The sequence below is a fragment of the Ciconia boyciana genome, chromosome 8, assembly GCF_034638445.1.
Source record: "Ciconia boyciana chromosome 8, ASM3463844v1, whole genome shotgun sequence".
NCBI classification, from domain to species: domain Eukaryota; kingdom Metazoa; phylum Chordata; class Aves; order Ciconiiformes; family Ciconiidae; genus Ciconia; species Ciconia boyciana.
This window is the reverse complement of record NC_132941.1, coordinates 60,142,178-60,156,467: the sequence shown is the minus strand read 5'-3', so window position 1 is coordinate 60,156,467 and position 14,290 is coordinate 60,142,178. Positions and strand designations below refer to the sequence as shown.

Genomic DNA, 14,290 nt, shown 5'->3' with positions numbered 1-14,290 from the left:
AAGTTGAGCTTATGGTTTTTGATATGTTGAGATTGTATTACTGCCAGAAAGGAAGGGAGGAGGAGAGAAAGTAAAGCCAGGGACACAAACACAACCTGGGTGGGGGAAGAGAGGCTGAAGGGAAGAAATAACTGAAGAAGTAGGAAGAAAATTAGGGAGTACTGAGCAAAGAAGCCAGGCAAGACAAGATTGTAGGTGGTGAATGATGCCAAAGCTCTGGGCAGATTGAGGAGGATGAGGCTGGAGTGCTAATTGTGAAGTTTGATTAAGATAACACCACTTGCCGCGCTGGTAAGAACAGCAATCGTGAGGGCTAGAGGCTGGCGTCTGTGTGTCTTTGGTCCTTGACTAAGAACACTTAAAAAATCTCTTGCATTTGTTATTTCTGTATTTAAGTTTCTCTGTAAAACCCCTTGCATTTGTGTAATTCCTTTCACCCTGAAGTATTTTACGAGTGGACATTAGTTTGGCCAGCTGAGATTTTGGAGCAGATCAGAGCAGGCGTCACCTTCTGAACCTGGAGAATGTAGAATGGAAAGCGGGAAGTGGCACCAGGTCCCACAGAATACATGGGTGGACCTTCCTTTAAGTACCAAATTGAAAGCAGACCAAGAAACCACGCAATAGCTATGATAACCACAAAGAGACTGTCATTAAAGCCTTCCACACCGTGGCAGATTATTGACAGAAAAAGTTTTAATGAACCAGTATTTCTTCTCTTATAGTTACGGAAAGATAGTGCTCCAGTTTAAAACTTAGACACGGTGGATTCATACATTATCTTCCAGCAGGAGGGACTATGGATGCTATTTTTCCATTTTCTGAGAAAATATCAAGAATGAGGAAGTTGATATCCAGTATCTAATACAAAACAAAGACTGGGCGCCAGTTCTTCTGTTGATGCATGCTGGTGGTTCACGCCAGCCAGATATGTGGTGCACAAATTATTTTCCAGAACGTCTTAGATGTGAAAGCAAATGAAAGATGTTATGGAGAAAGCTTTCTTACTATCTGATTAAACTGTCCTAGAAAGGCCTATTTCTGAAACAGCAAGAGAAGTGCTGCCTAATGCCTAAAAGCATTGTGCAAGACAGTAGTCATTAGTAGGGCTCTATATGGTACAGCAGCAAAGCATTACTCTGTAAGGGAGGTGCTACTTGTTCTCTTCCCCTTTATATATTGTTTTTGCTTGTGCAATGATTCTTCCTTCCCACCCCAGTCTCCCTTCTCCGATTTTCCCCTGAAAAATTCTCTTGCGGCTATCACAAATGTATGCTAAACCTTCCAGTAATCTGCTGCTCATTACTGGTGAGGATGTATCACACACATATAGCCATTATTCAAGCAAATACATGACCTTTTTTTTTTTTTCCCAGTTTTCCGGCATTATTGCTCAGAAAATGTCGTTCCTCTGTGTTCAGCCCTGCAGATGACTGGCTCCACCTCTAGGCGAATGACAGTTGGCTTTACAGGGCGATCTGCCCATCACCATTTATGCTGGGTTTTTTTATTTTAATTTTGGAAAAACCAAACCGGAATGCTTTGTTACATTGATGGCTCTTGGTAACCAGCGCAATGCTGCTGTTACACTTACCTGGGAAAGGCTAGGAGGAATGAAAGTTTTCACCCTATTCACTCTTACGAAAAACTCCCAAATATTTCCTAAATTTTACACCTAAATGTATTGGTAATGTCCCTTCTAAAAAAGTTTCTCACTACTGAAAAAATCCTATTAGCATCAGTTAATATAAAAATCCTTTTAACTTTTCTTTTTTTTTTTTTAAATTACTAAAATTGTTGTGCTTTTATACCCAACACATCTTTGTATTTGCATTCGCAGCTTAAGAAGTGGAAAGGGGGACCTGGATCGAAGATTAAAGCACAAAAGCTTTTGCAGATTCTCCGAAAATGTTACTTAATGTATTCTATTATTTATTCTTATTTTACTGGAACCAAAGTTTTCACAGACTCATGCATATTCTTTGAATACATTGTGAGAAAGAAATGAAATACTTAATGATACAATAAACAAAATCTGCTCAGAGAAGTCTAGAGTTTCCTTTTTGCTTTTAGTCGAGAAGCACTTGTTTGATAAATGGGGCGCTTTTAGAGAGCTTACAATACCCTGCACACCCGAGCGGAGGCGGAGGCTCGGTGGAAGATTACCAGGAGATAATGGAGCAAGTCAAATGAGAAAACATGATGAAACAGCAGAAAATTTACATGCTGTTTTGCTTCTTCGTTTTGCATTAATAAAGCCGGGGCTTTTGTGTTTATTGCCAAGTGCTACCCTATAAGCACGTGTCGCTGGATGCGCCTGTGCGGCTGATGACCTGCCCAGCACCGTGGTCCCAGGGGCGCGGGCTGACATCTAATGACGGGCTGTAAAAACAGCATCGGTGAAACATCCTCTGCAGTTTTTTACTGTGTTAAATGCACCAGGCCTCTTCCTGAAGAACCTAAATCCATTGGGGAGCCAGAACGATGTATCTATCCACTTTGGCCCCAGTGAGAACACACCAGTGCTGGCTGAACTGCTGAGCGCGTGTGGTGTGGGGCTGGAGCCAGCTCGTCTTGGTGGGGACCCTCAGTGGGGAACCTGCGTGAGCAACAGCCAGCACAAGGGCTGGCAGCCACGAGTTTGAAGAAAGCTGCGTGAAAGTGTCGTCATGTCCCCTGTGAGGACCACGCGGTGCCAGGGCCCTGTGCCAGGAGCGGCACGGCCGGACCCGGACCCGTGGCGATGGCTCAGCCTGGCTGGTGGGAGCGTTGCCTTCGGTGGTGTCGTGCAATGGCCAGACACGCGTGACCTTCCGGCATGGTATTAGCTGCCACGGGTAGCTCAGATATGGCCAAATCCTCACCTTTTGTGTAACTGCAGGTGGTTGTAACTACACACTGCAGGTGTGTAACCTGGAGGTGGTACACGCTCCAGGCAAGAGCTGTGGCCAGCTGCCTGCACGCATCCTGGACTTTCAGATGCTTGAAGCTTTCCCTTGTGGTAAGGAATTCTCTTTAATTGTCTTCATATTTTGTGGTGCGTAATAGATCGCAATCCAGATTTTTCATGTGTGCTGGAGGCAGGCGGCTGGTTTTGTAAAGTGCTGAACACAGTTTCAGAGACTCCTTTCTATTGCTTGCACTGGCCCAGTATCATCCAGACATATTAGACTGGCCGACCAAAGGCCCAAGAAACAACCAAAATATGGTTACTAATGAATACCAGCCAATACATTTTATTATTTAAACGTGAGTTCCTTTTGATATTGGCTTATGGGACAGAATAGTCTGGTCATGCCCGTAGTTAGAAGGATTAACCCATATCACAAGCCACAAAAATGCTTGTAGTGTAATGATGCTAAAAGAATTGTGCTTTGTATTGGTGCTGTAAAACCAAAACCAAACCCATAGAGCAAAATATATGTGCTGTAAAATTACAGGATACACATGCCATCTATCCTGCTATCCTCGGGGCTCAGGTTAGGGCATTGCTTTATGTCTGACTGACATAACAGAGCATCCAGCCTACGTTCAGCCGAGGCTCTGGCCTAGGGAAGACGGCTGCACAGGGCTGTCTCTTCTGCCTGTTCCCCTGGGCCAAATACTGAGTTATCCTCATATCCAGAAACTGAGTGACACAGACCTTGAAATAATCCTGTTTAATAATTTATGAGGGAGAGAGTAACATGCAAAGACCTGGTAGAGGAAGGTAACAGGATATGCACAACATAGCACAGGCAAGGAGTGAACCTCAAGCTCTGAGCTTAAATGGAGCTCCTGGACAAAAGGGCAGGTTTATGGGTGGGGAACCTAGGTGCGGCTGGTCATGTTAATTATAGCCAAATAGTGCCCTGAAGGCTCTCACATCAGGCACAGTTGATGCAGGGAATGTGACCACTAGTGGGGAAGTTGGAAAAATTTCAGTGTATATACTACTGTAGTCATTGTGCTCTTAATATCTTGCTGATGATGGCGTTCAGGCAGAGAAAAGGGAGCTGGTTTGAAAATATATTTGCATTATAAACAGCTTCACACAGCTCTGGGTCCTGTTCTCTTTGTAAGGCTGGAGAGGAGGAACACAGCCTTACTTGCTAAAGGACAGAAGCAAGTATGCACTTGAACCTAATGTAAAACTTTCCCACTTTCCCTAAATGCAAATTATCCAGCTGAGTTTTTGCATATGCACCCAGGGGTAACAGAGAGCAGACAGTAGCGTGAACTCTTACGACTCTTTTGTTAGTTTCAGGAGAATATGATGTGATTTGACTACGTATTTTTGTTGTGCCCTGCACAGCAAGAGCATACCTATATGTCCAGCACAGTACAGGAGAAAGGACAAACATCTCTGGAGCGCTTGTGTTTGGTTTTGATCAGCAGCTTACATTTACTCTGCTCTTCCCTGGCTGCGTGGTGAGATCGTGCTTCTCTTCTCCACCAAAGGCACCGTGCTGGCACCTGGCAAGAACATGCTCCTCCTGCCTTGGTGGGGGGTAGCTGGGATTTCCTTACGTTCAAAATACACTGTTTCTTTTCCTTTCTTCTGCCTGTGGAAGATGTCAGGGATTGTTCCTCTTCAGGCAGCTGATTTCTGCTTGTGCTCTGTTTCCTTCTTCTGAACTCTCAGAAATCGATACTGCTGATAAAATGTGCTAACAGCCTTTAGTTCCCAAGGACTTATCACATATGCTGGTTTTTTTTTCCTAAGCAGAGACCAACTAGGAAATTGTAATACAGTGAGACAGACTGTATATAGTCTGTGTTCGCAAATTGTATATAGTCAAGAAACACTAAGGGTGGTCTCTCCATACTGTAACTGGCAGATTTTCCTGAAAACTTTACACTAATAAGCTTACCCTAAGCAGTAGTTGCTGTTGGAAGGGGTATGCCACAGATTGCCAGACTGCAGAGGGACTATCGGTTCTCTGAGCTCGAGCAAGTAATCTCTCGGAGATTGTCAAAATATGTCTCAGAAATAACGAGCACTCAGACCTCCCTTTCGGTTTATCTGCTCTGCACCAGTATTCTGCAAGGGGCTGTCTTATTTGCCATTGAAAGAGCTACGTTTCATGCTTCTCCTGACAGACTGCTATTTAAGGCTCTGCTTAGCATTCATATTTCTTTCTTGTCAGAATTATTTTCTTTTTTCATTTGGTTTTTAGAACCAGAGCTATAAATCTGGGAAGCATTTTACATGCTGTGTTAGGGCTTGATTGAAATCCCATTGAAATCAGTGAAAGCTTTCCTATTGACTTCAGTGGACTGGGCGCTTGGGAAATAAGGAAAAATGGTCTGTTTTAAAATAAGAATTGTATCCATGTCATAATATTTATTACCAATAGCAGGAAATGAAACATATTATGCATGTCTTTTCCCAACAGGCCTCATATATCATTTAAGTGCTACCTATATACACCCAGCTGTGACATGGAGTGCAGCAACAGCTGTTCTGGGGTACCTAATAATTCTGCTTTATAAACACAAATATCTGAGGAAAAAGAAAATACCCTTATCATCTGATTGATACAAATGTTCATATAAAATTGAAATTACACAAGAGAGAAACATCCAGCAGAAGCAAGTGTCACAGCCTGCTTCTGAGAGCCTAGAAGGAAAAGCTCCCTTGTAGCCTCATTTCTACAAATTTCTGTGTAGAAAGTATTTAATGACTCACACTTTCTGTGGGTACTGCCGTGTTAGGAAACCTTGATCTTCCCTTCTAATTTGTAGTAAAGGTTGCAGCTGTGACATGGTTAACAAAAGTGCTGAGCCAAAAAAAAAAAAGGTAAATAATATATAAAGATGTAACGAACACTTCTGATACTTGTCTAGGTAATTAAATATGGATCCAGGAATCTAAAATGAAAGTGTCACATCTGCATGTTACTTTGTTGGCGAAAGTACTATAGTCTACTGACGAGCTAGTTACAATAAAGACAGGTCTCAAGTTTCCAGGGATTTTATGTAAATGTGAGGATACTCAGGTCTTGTCAGAATTGCATTTGTATGTTGTATTCTCAAGTAATATTGAAAATAATTATAGTTGTGGTACTGCAAAATGTAATTTTGCCAAGACAGTATTTAAAGCCTGAATCAAACTTTCACATGCTGACGAAGAAAAAAGGAAACGATGCGGAGAGGTCTCTGAAGTGCATGCAAAAACAAGTGCTGCTTTAACGATGAAGTATTTGATAGTGCCTTTTTATCAACATGCAGTCATGTGTTTAAATAGCATGAGCCATAGATGACTGTTGCATCTAGTCATTTGCCTTATGGGAGGCAAGAAAGAGCTTCTTGTTTGATTTGGAAGATGGCTAGGTTGTTGCACAAGGCAACAGAGAAGACTGTAGAGAAGTCCATAGTGAAGTATCCCCTAAGCTTTTTTGGACTCCAGCCACAAGGAAGTGCAGTGAGAGTAGTCACAGTACAAGGAACATTGTGAAAGGGATTAGAAAGGAAACATACCTTTAAAGATCATGGAAAAAAACCCCCAGAAGACCCCAGCTGGTCAGTAAATTACAGAGATGGTAACAAAAATAGGTGTGTGCAGCAAGAGAGTACGAAACAAAAAATAAGAAATCCTAGAACTGAAAACTGCTGGGTTTGTCTTGCTTTTCCACTGCTCTTAGTTGTTAACATAAGCACTTTCAAAATTAATAAGACAGAGATAAAGTTATGCTGATAAGGGTAAGTTTCTGATTTCTCCTCAGGTCACAGTGTTTTTAAATACTGGCAAATGATCTGAGACCTGTTCCTGAGATCAGTGGAAGCGGATGAGTAGGAGGGTATGACGGAGTTGCTCTGCAGGTTGAGAACACAAACGTCTTTCTTGAAGCAGTGAAGATATGCAAACTTAATTTACGTTTCTTTGGATTACCAGAAAATTGCAAGACTTACCTGTGCTAAAAATGGTTTGCCGCTTTAGCTTTCCAAGTTTAATATCCATTATAAATGACTCTACTGATATTTACATTCTATTACACATCCCACTCAGTAAATGCAAAGACGCAGCAGAAGTGAACAAAAATGTCCTTTCTGCCCTTTTTCCAGCTGTGGTTAAGGTGTAGATAGAAACAAATCAACAGCCAAAATGGGCGTGTGACTATGCCAAATCCATAATCTAAGATCTACGCGTGGTGCGCCAAATCAGCTTTTGGTCTCCGAGACAAACTGTGACTCGCTGGTGTTAAAGATTGAAAATGGAGAGGACTGTGTATTAGTTTGAACAAACCACCGATGTTCACAGTGTGATCTTTACGTCTAAGAAAAACACTATTAGTTCAAATACATAAGAAAAAAATGCAATAGGGACAAATTCTTTTCATCACTTGCCTTTATTAAAGCATCTTGAGATAGGCCCGTTCCAAAGTGCAGTGAAATCAGTGGCACCTTCTGCTTTTATGAAATAGGACAATTTTGTCTCATGCTGAAATAGAAGTCGGTGTTTCTAGTTGGGAAACAAATGACACGCTTTTCGCTTTTCATGAGACATTTTGGAAAGAAGTCTAGACACCTCTGCTTTTATCTACCTTTTTCACTTCTTTTGTTTGCCAGCCAGAGCAAAACCCCCCACAGAGGAAATTTATTTTCAGTAAAAACCCGCTGCACATTTCCGTTCTTCCATCGCAGTAGCCAGTTGCAAATGAAAATAAAACCTAAAGTAAGTGTACTTGAAGGCAACTAGACAATATTAAAAAATTGTTTTTAACTGTTACACTGTTCATTGGCAAACGGTTTTGTATGTTGTTTGTGCAGGCTTTTCCTCCGTCAACAGAAACACTGTAAAAGGGCAACGTTGTGCAGGCACTTTACAGACCACGAAGTCAGAGCGCGCAGGGTGGTGCAACACCCACAGCACGTTTAAGTTTTTCCAATGGGGATTTTCCCGCGGCCGTTTCCCCGCCTGGAGCCCTGCTGCTGCGGAGCGCGGTCCCGCTAGAGGGGGATGTAGCCACAGGGCCCGAGAGCGAGCGCAGGCCCCGGCCGCTGCGGGGGCAGCGCCGCGGCTCTCCCCCCAGCGGGAGAGGGAAGCCACCCGCGGGACCTGCTGGGGCCTCCCCTCTCAAGTTTAAAATTAATTACTGGGCTTGGGAGGAACTGGGAGAGGGGAGCCCCGGCCCCGCTCCGTGCAGCCCGGGCCACAGCGCCCACCGCCTCACGGTACCGGCGGACCCCGCGCCGCCCCACAATACACAGCGGGCGGGCCGCCGGCGCGCGGCCCCGCCTTCTTCCGCGCTCCAGCCAACCGCCGCTCCGTCCCGCCGGACTACACTCCCCAGCATGCCCTGCGGCGCGCGGGGGGAGGGGGTGGTGGGGTGTCCCTGCCGGCCCGCCCGCCGTCTTCCGCCTGCCGCAAAGTGTCGCGCTGTGCGGCCGGAGCCTGGGCTGGCGGCCGCGGGCCGTGCCCGGAGCCGTGCCGCGGCGAGCCCCGCCGGGCGGAGAGCGGCCGCCATGGGCGGCGGGCGGTGATCTCCCGCCCTGCCCCGCCCCGCCCCGCCTCGCTCCCCGCCGCGCCGGCAGGCAGGCAGCCGCCATGGAGGAGGAGAGCATGGAGGAGGAGGGCGGCGGCGGCTGCGAGGCCATGATGGACGACCAGAACCACAACAACTGGGGCGCCGGCGGCTACGGGCGGCACCTGCTGGGCCCCGCCGCGGCGCCGCTCGGTGACCGTCTCCTGCGCGGCGCCGCCGCCGGGCCCCCGGCCGGGCCGGAGCTCCCCGCGGTGCCCGAGGCCAACGGCGTGCTGCGAGGCTGCGAGCCGGGGGGCGGCGCGGGCAAGGGGGGAGCCGGAGCCATCGCCGCCGCCATCAACATCAACGCTTCGACCTCCAAGTTCCGTGAGTGACCGCCCTGCCCTCCGCCCCGGCGGCCTCGGGCGCACGGGGGGGACTTCGCTCCCGGGCGGCCCCGCGGCGCTGCCACCCACTCCCCCCCCCCCCCCCCCCCGGCCTGCGCTCCCCCGCCGCTCCCGCTGCCCCCTGCTCGCTGCTCCCGCGCCTGTGGCTAGGCGCAGGTCTGCCCCACGGCGGGTCCCTTGCGTGGGTCGTGGCCCGGGAGGCTTCTCGGAGCGAAGTCAAATGGGTTAAAGCGCCTCGGAAGGAGAAAATAACCTTTCTTGCACGCACCCCAACCTCTGCTGCAGCTTTCCTGTCACGGCAAGGTGACGTGGTAGGCCTGGCTGTAGAACTGGGGGAACGAGTGTAGGTAGGGTTTGCGGCTCTACAGGGGCACCGTCGCTTTTCCTGAAGCTTCTAGCTCAGGTCGTGTTTTCTTAAACACTTTTTTTTTCTGCCTGAAAAGCCTAAAGATGGGTCTGAAACCTGTTTGTGATTGCTGACGCGGTGGGATGGTGGTGTGTGCAGGGCCCCTGCTATCCTGGAAGGGGTGTATGTCTGTAAAGGCCTCATGAGAACAACAGAAGGTGTATTTACCTCTGAAACATCTTTTGCATGTAGTTTTAAATAAAAATGGCAACTTTTTCTGTTGTTTTGCTGAGCTAAGATTGAGGGAAGGGAAGACTTTTTTTTGCTGTTCATTTCAATTCTATTTTTATTTCCAGAAGTCACGCCTCTGGGCAAAGTATGTCCTTTTCTCTAATGGCTGTTGGAAAACTTGTATTTGGCTAGTTAAAAGTATTCCTGGAAGTGTAACCATGTAACTGCCATGATGAAATTTTGATGGGAAATGCACCTTTTTTTTCTTTGTTCCCCCCTTCTCCCAGTGCTAGCTCACCTGGCCAGCTCCGGAGCTGATCAGAAGCTCGAAGTTCAGGCTTCTGGATCCCTGCTTCTCTGGTAGCCTGGGTTTTGTGGCTCTAGGCACATTGCCAAGGCTGGCTGCTTTGAAGTTGAGGCTCCCAGACTCCATGAGCTCTCTGGCTCTCTGCCTGTCTTGCTTGTCAGGGCTCCAGGTACTTTGGGGTGGCTTATAAACACTTGAGACAGTTGAAATGAAATGTTGTTCGGCCTTGCTAAACTAAGCTCTTAAATTCCTAATCCAGAAATTTAGAGCCTTAGTTTTTCCTTCTATTTCAGAATGAAAATGGTTTTCAAGCTGGATCTTCACCAAATGGGAAGGTGACTTTCCAGCTAATCTACAATTTATGTCTGAGGGGGAGAAGCGACTGTGCATGATTTTGCTTAGGGTGTGGTTTTTTAGTTCTTGTTTTCACTTCGCCAGCATTGATATCCCAACACAATATCTGCCTTACTGATGTTAAGTATTGTTTTAAAGAAAATTAAAATTCCTGTAAAATACAAAATTCTCTGAGTTACATTCATTAGAACTTTTCTACGCCTTTGTGTTTTGGATAGTTTTGCTGGTATGTGTATATGAACAGAACAAGTCCAGTGAAGTAGAAACAAGTCCAGTGAACAGAACAAGTCCAGTGAAGTGAGAAAGTACAGGAGCTGAGTTAGGATCCTGCCTGTTGTAATCCTGCCTCTGACAGAGGATCCCTTAATCTCCTCTGTTTAATTTTCATGTATAGAAAAAGGGAGAAAAGTCACTTTTGATGTTAATGTACAATGAAAAGGGAGACAGCGTATGCTAGATCCCCTCCTGCCTGCTATGTCTTAGCAATGGCAGAGCATGCGTAGAGCAGCTGATTGTCAGTCTTAAGCTTGATAGGAAAGTTGTCTGTTCTCTGCTGCGTGAAGAACTTCTTGCAGTTGAATGAGCTCATGGACTCATGCCTTGCTTGCTTCATGATGCAGAGGCTTAGTCTTAGACGGGTTATCCTACACGTGACCTTCAAAAATGTGGGTGACATATGGTTTCCAACAATCCTATGATAAATTGGAGCACCTCTGACATTCAGATAGGTTTCTCCCTCCTGATTCTTTCCTGCAAAACAAAAAATCCAGTGCCTGTGTGACAATATGTAATTACTTGCAGCGTGTTGGTTTTGCTCATGTTCATAGTTGCAAGCTAAAGCTGTCTGGTGGGCCTTTTTTGGTCTAATTTAGCTGTCACAATAATGGAGGAAGAAGGTTAAATGGAAACCCTTTAAAAATCTTTCAAAGGGGCCAAATCCAGTTCTCCTTCCTTGAGATTTTGGTGAGACTGAGAATTAAAATCAGATATAATAATGCATAGTTTATTTAACAGCTTTTCTTGTAGTTAAAGCAACTTAAGAAAGTTTCCCATGTTGTGGGAAAATTAAAACTAAGTCTTTATTTACAGTTGATCAGCTTTGGTCATAGTTATGGATTTATAAAGCAGTAGTGTTATGAAAAATATTTTTCAAAGGCCATAAGGGAGAAAATAAGAGAGCATTTAATACTTTTAGCAAAACTCTTCTGTGCTAGTAATTGCAGCGTATCTGAATTGTGGAGAAAACGAAGAGTTTTCCTTCTTGGTTTTTTTCATCCTTTTCAAGCAAGGATGATTATAAATGTATTTGATCCTAGTCCCATTTAGGATGGGGATGTGTGGCTGCGAGGGCTGGCATATCCATTAAATCTGTTGACTTCCCCGTTGTGTAACGTAGTTCAGTGCAGTGTATGTGCATTGCCGTGTAGGCAAACGTCTGATGAAGAAAAAGTTTAATGTTACTTTTACTAACCAGTCTTAACACAGGCTGAGACATGTAATAAAAATAGAATAGGATTGAAAGCAACTACGGGGCAGACTCATAAACTTGCTAGTGTATGCTAGGATGTGTCAGGCAGGGGGTATAGCAAAATCTATCGTGTACACATGTGCATGACGGCTGAGAAAAAGGAAAGCGTAGAGCCACAGTGGTAGCTACAAGTCTGTGGATTAGTCTCAGACATCTGCTGGAAGAGTTTGTACACTTCAACAAAATATTTTAGGATTATAGGGTGCATTGCTAATTAAGCAGTAAAGCTTCATATATGTCACTTTGTGAGATGAAATAAAGCTTCTGAAAGACGCCTAGCTGCTTTGATTTTTATTGTCGGAATAAATGACAGATAATTGTCAGACCGATGTCTGCTTACTTGACAGTCGGTTGGATTACCCGTCCTACTCTGCCCCCTGCTTTTTTTAGCTATAGTTTTAAAAGAAGGATGTTTTTTATATGTGAACATAGTAAACGTTTCGAGTAGCTTTTCAGGTTAAGTTGTCTCATCTAAATAACAAAACCAACAGTATAATTGATTTTATTTTTTGTAATTATTGTTCTATTCTTCAGATCCCATGCCTGTTACTCTTATATCATCTTTTTTGAGCTACGTGTGTTTGTAAGTTCTTTTCTTAGCAATTTCATGGGGGATATATGCCTACTCTTGGACTTTTTGGTTTTGGTTTTTTTTTAAATCTTAGTGTTTTTTGCCATTCTTCTGATTGAAGTTGATATCAAAGAATTTGGTAGCTTGGAGCAGGCTATGTTTCAGTTATGGCTATGATACTGAAATATCTAGGTTATCACATGAAGCTCATGCATATTCTTTTTCACTTAAATGGTTTCACTGCTGCATTTGACTTAAACAGTTTTTCTTTTGAACTTTTCTGTATGTGAAAAAGCAGTGGTTGCTTCTCAGGCTTTACTTGTGAAGTCTTTTATAATTTGCTGGAAAATACTGTCTTCCTTTCCATTTGATCAGAGTGATTTCTCTCCCAGCCCCACCCCAAACTTGCTGTAGTTGGATAAAATTGTGCATTCTAGCATGCTTTGTTACAAAATGGCTGTGTTACTTCCCAGAAACTTAATAAATGTCAAGGAAATTGAAGTAATCTTTTAGTATCACCCTTTCCTTGTGATTTGGAAAAGGAGGCTGTTGGACAAATAATTTTAAGTCTTGAATACCTAATGTAGGGATAAACATTTAAGAATGACATCCTAAAAAGATGGAAAAGTAAAAAATTAAAGAAGTTTCTGAACGGGCAATCTGCCTTTTCTTTCTAAGGATTTGTGTGTGTGATTCCTTTCCTTCCTGGTCTTGAGTTTGTTCTTGCAGAGTTTGTAATTGGAGGGTGCTTCTTTAAGTCATCCTTTTGCTTTTTATGCATGTGTGCAAGTACTGCCAGAAAAAAAGGATGTTACTAACCTGTGACAGTTATTAAAATTTAAAATTAATTTGTTTTCCGGATTACAAGAATAAAAATAGTGATTGTTCAGTGTGTAGTCTTTGGACTCTTAACTATATAAATATTATGGTTGGCTTAGTTTCAGAACTGAAATGTGGAAATCAAATGAAATAATACGTATAGGAGTTTTTTGAGTAAAAATGAAGCTTTTCTAGAATGTTACTTTGAACTCATCAGTGTTTCCTGTGCAAGTCTCCTGGGGCTGTTTGTAAAAGCATTTTGTCCTTTACCTGTGCAGCACTTCTAATGGGCAGACCTTCCTATCTGCTACTTCTTTCTTTTTCCAAATTGTAAAAAAAAAAAAGTGAATTGATATCTCAACAGCCTGTTAAAAAATTATTTTGCAGTGTTCTCAATTCTTACTTGACTATTTTCTTCCAAATGAATAGAGCTCATTTAATATGTTAAACCAGATGTGGGTGTGATTATACATTGAAATCTAACATTTATGCTGACTTCACTTTAATGTTTTCTGTGGAACAGAGCACTTCTGTGGAGACCCATCTTTTTCGGGGTAACAAAGTGAAATACAAATGCTCAATTTTTGCTACTAAGTGTAAGCATGAATAGTAAAGCTAGTATGTGGAAGCTGCTCCTGAGAACATCTGCCCAGAACCTGGGCTCTGTAAGGGATGAGAACTCAAGCAAGACATTGCAAGACAGATGAATAAGGGGTGAATTTACTGTCAGGCAGGTGCTGTGCTGTTCTGGATGGCATGGATGCTTCTACATCGTGGAGCTGACTTGCTGGAGATGTTAACTTACACCCTGGTAGTTGTGTACCCAGACCTGTAACCTTTATCAACTTGTTAGCAAACCATGTCGTACTTTCAGATTGCAGACTGGAGTGTTGGGACAGCATCCTGCAGCATTTGGTGGTAGTGACCCCTTCACTAGTCAGACACGTACTATGTTCACTAGCTCCGTTTCTGTTAACAGGTATGAAGCAAAAGTGAACCAATGGCTAGTTGCGTGAAGAGGGGGCTAGGAGTACTGCCTTAATGTTCTTCACTAAGCAAGGTTTCTGGCTGAAATACCTTAAAAAGTCACACAACAGGAATCTGTAATACCTGCTCTTACGGATAGCATTCAAACACTTTTTTGTCTCGCACCTCTCTTTATTCCACGTTCTCTTAGTACTCTTCTGTTTCTCATGATAGTTGTTAACTGTGCTGACTGTATTTCCCTAGAATTGTTCTTCATAATGCTGCCAAAAGTGACTTACTCAGCTCCTTTCAGC

The 14,290-nt window shown here is 44.0% G+C and overlaps 1 protein-coding gene and 1 long non-coding RNA gene across 7 annotated transcripts in view; both read left to right on the top strand.

The window, feature by feature from the left end:
* LOC140656050 (uncharacterized) overlaps positions 1 to 2,000 on the top strand; it is a 69,513-nt gene extending 67,513 nt beyond the window's left edge. For 2 of the 4 annotated variants that reach the window (XR_012043952.1, XR_012043949.1), the window contains one exon: positions 1,841 to 2,000. This is a non-coding gene — a long non-coding RNA (uncharacterized lncRNA). Of the gene's footprint in view, positions 1 to 1,376 lie in introns of all 4 variants that reach the window. The other 2 variants (XR_012043947.1, XR_012043946.1) reach the window with 1 other exon arrangement.
* A 6,334-nt stretch (positions 2,001 to 8,334) lies between these two features.
* CACUL1 (CDK2 associated cullin domain 1) overlaps positions 8,335 to 14,290 on the top strand; it is a 55,071-nt gene continuing 49,115 nt past the window's right edge. The window contains exon 1 of one of the 3 annotated variants that reach the window (XR_012043828.1): positions 8,335 to 8,834. Coding sequence is in view for 2 of the 3 variants with exons in the window: in XM_072870507.1 (XP_072726608.1) it covers positions 8,531 to 8,834 (304 nt within the window). In the remaining variant the exon portion in view is untranslated. The remainder of the gene's footprint in view (positions 8,835 to 14,290) is intronic. The other 2 variants (XM_072870507.1, XM_072870506.1) reach the window with 2 other exon arrangements.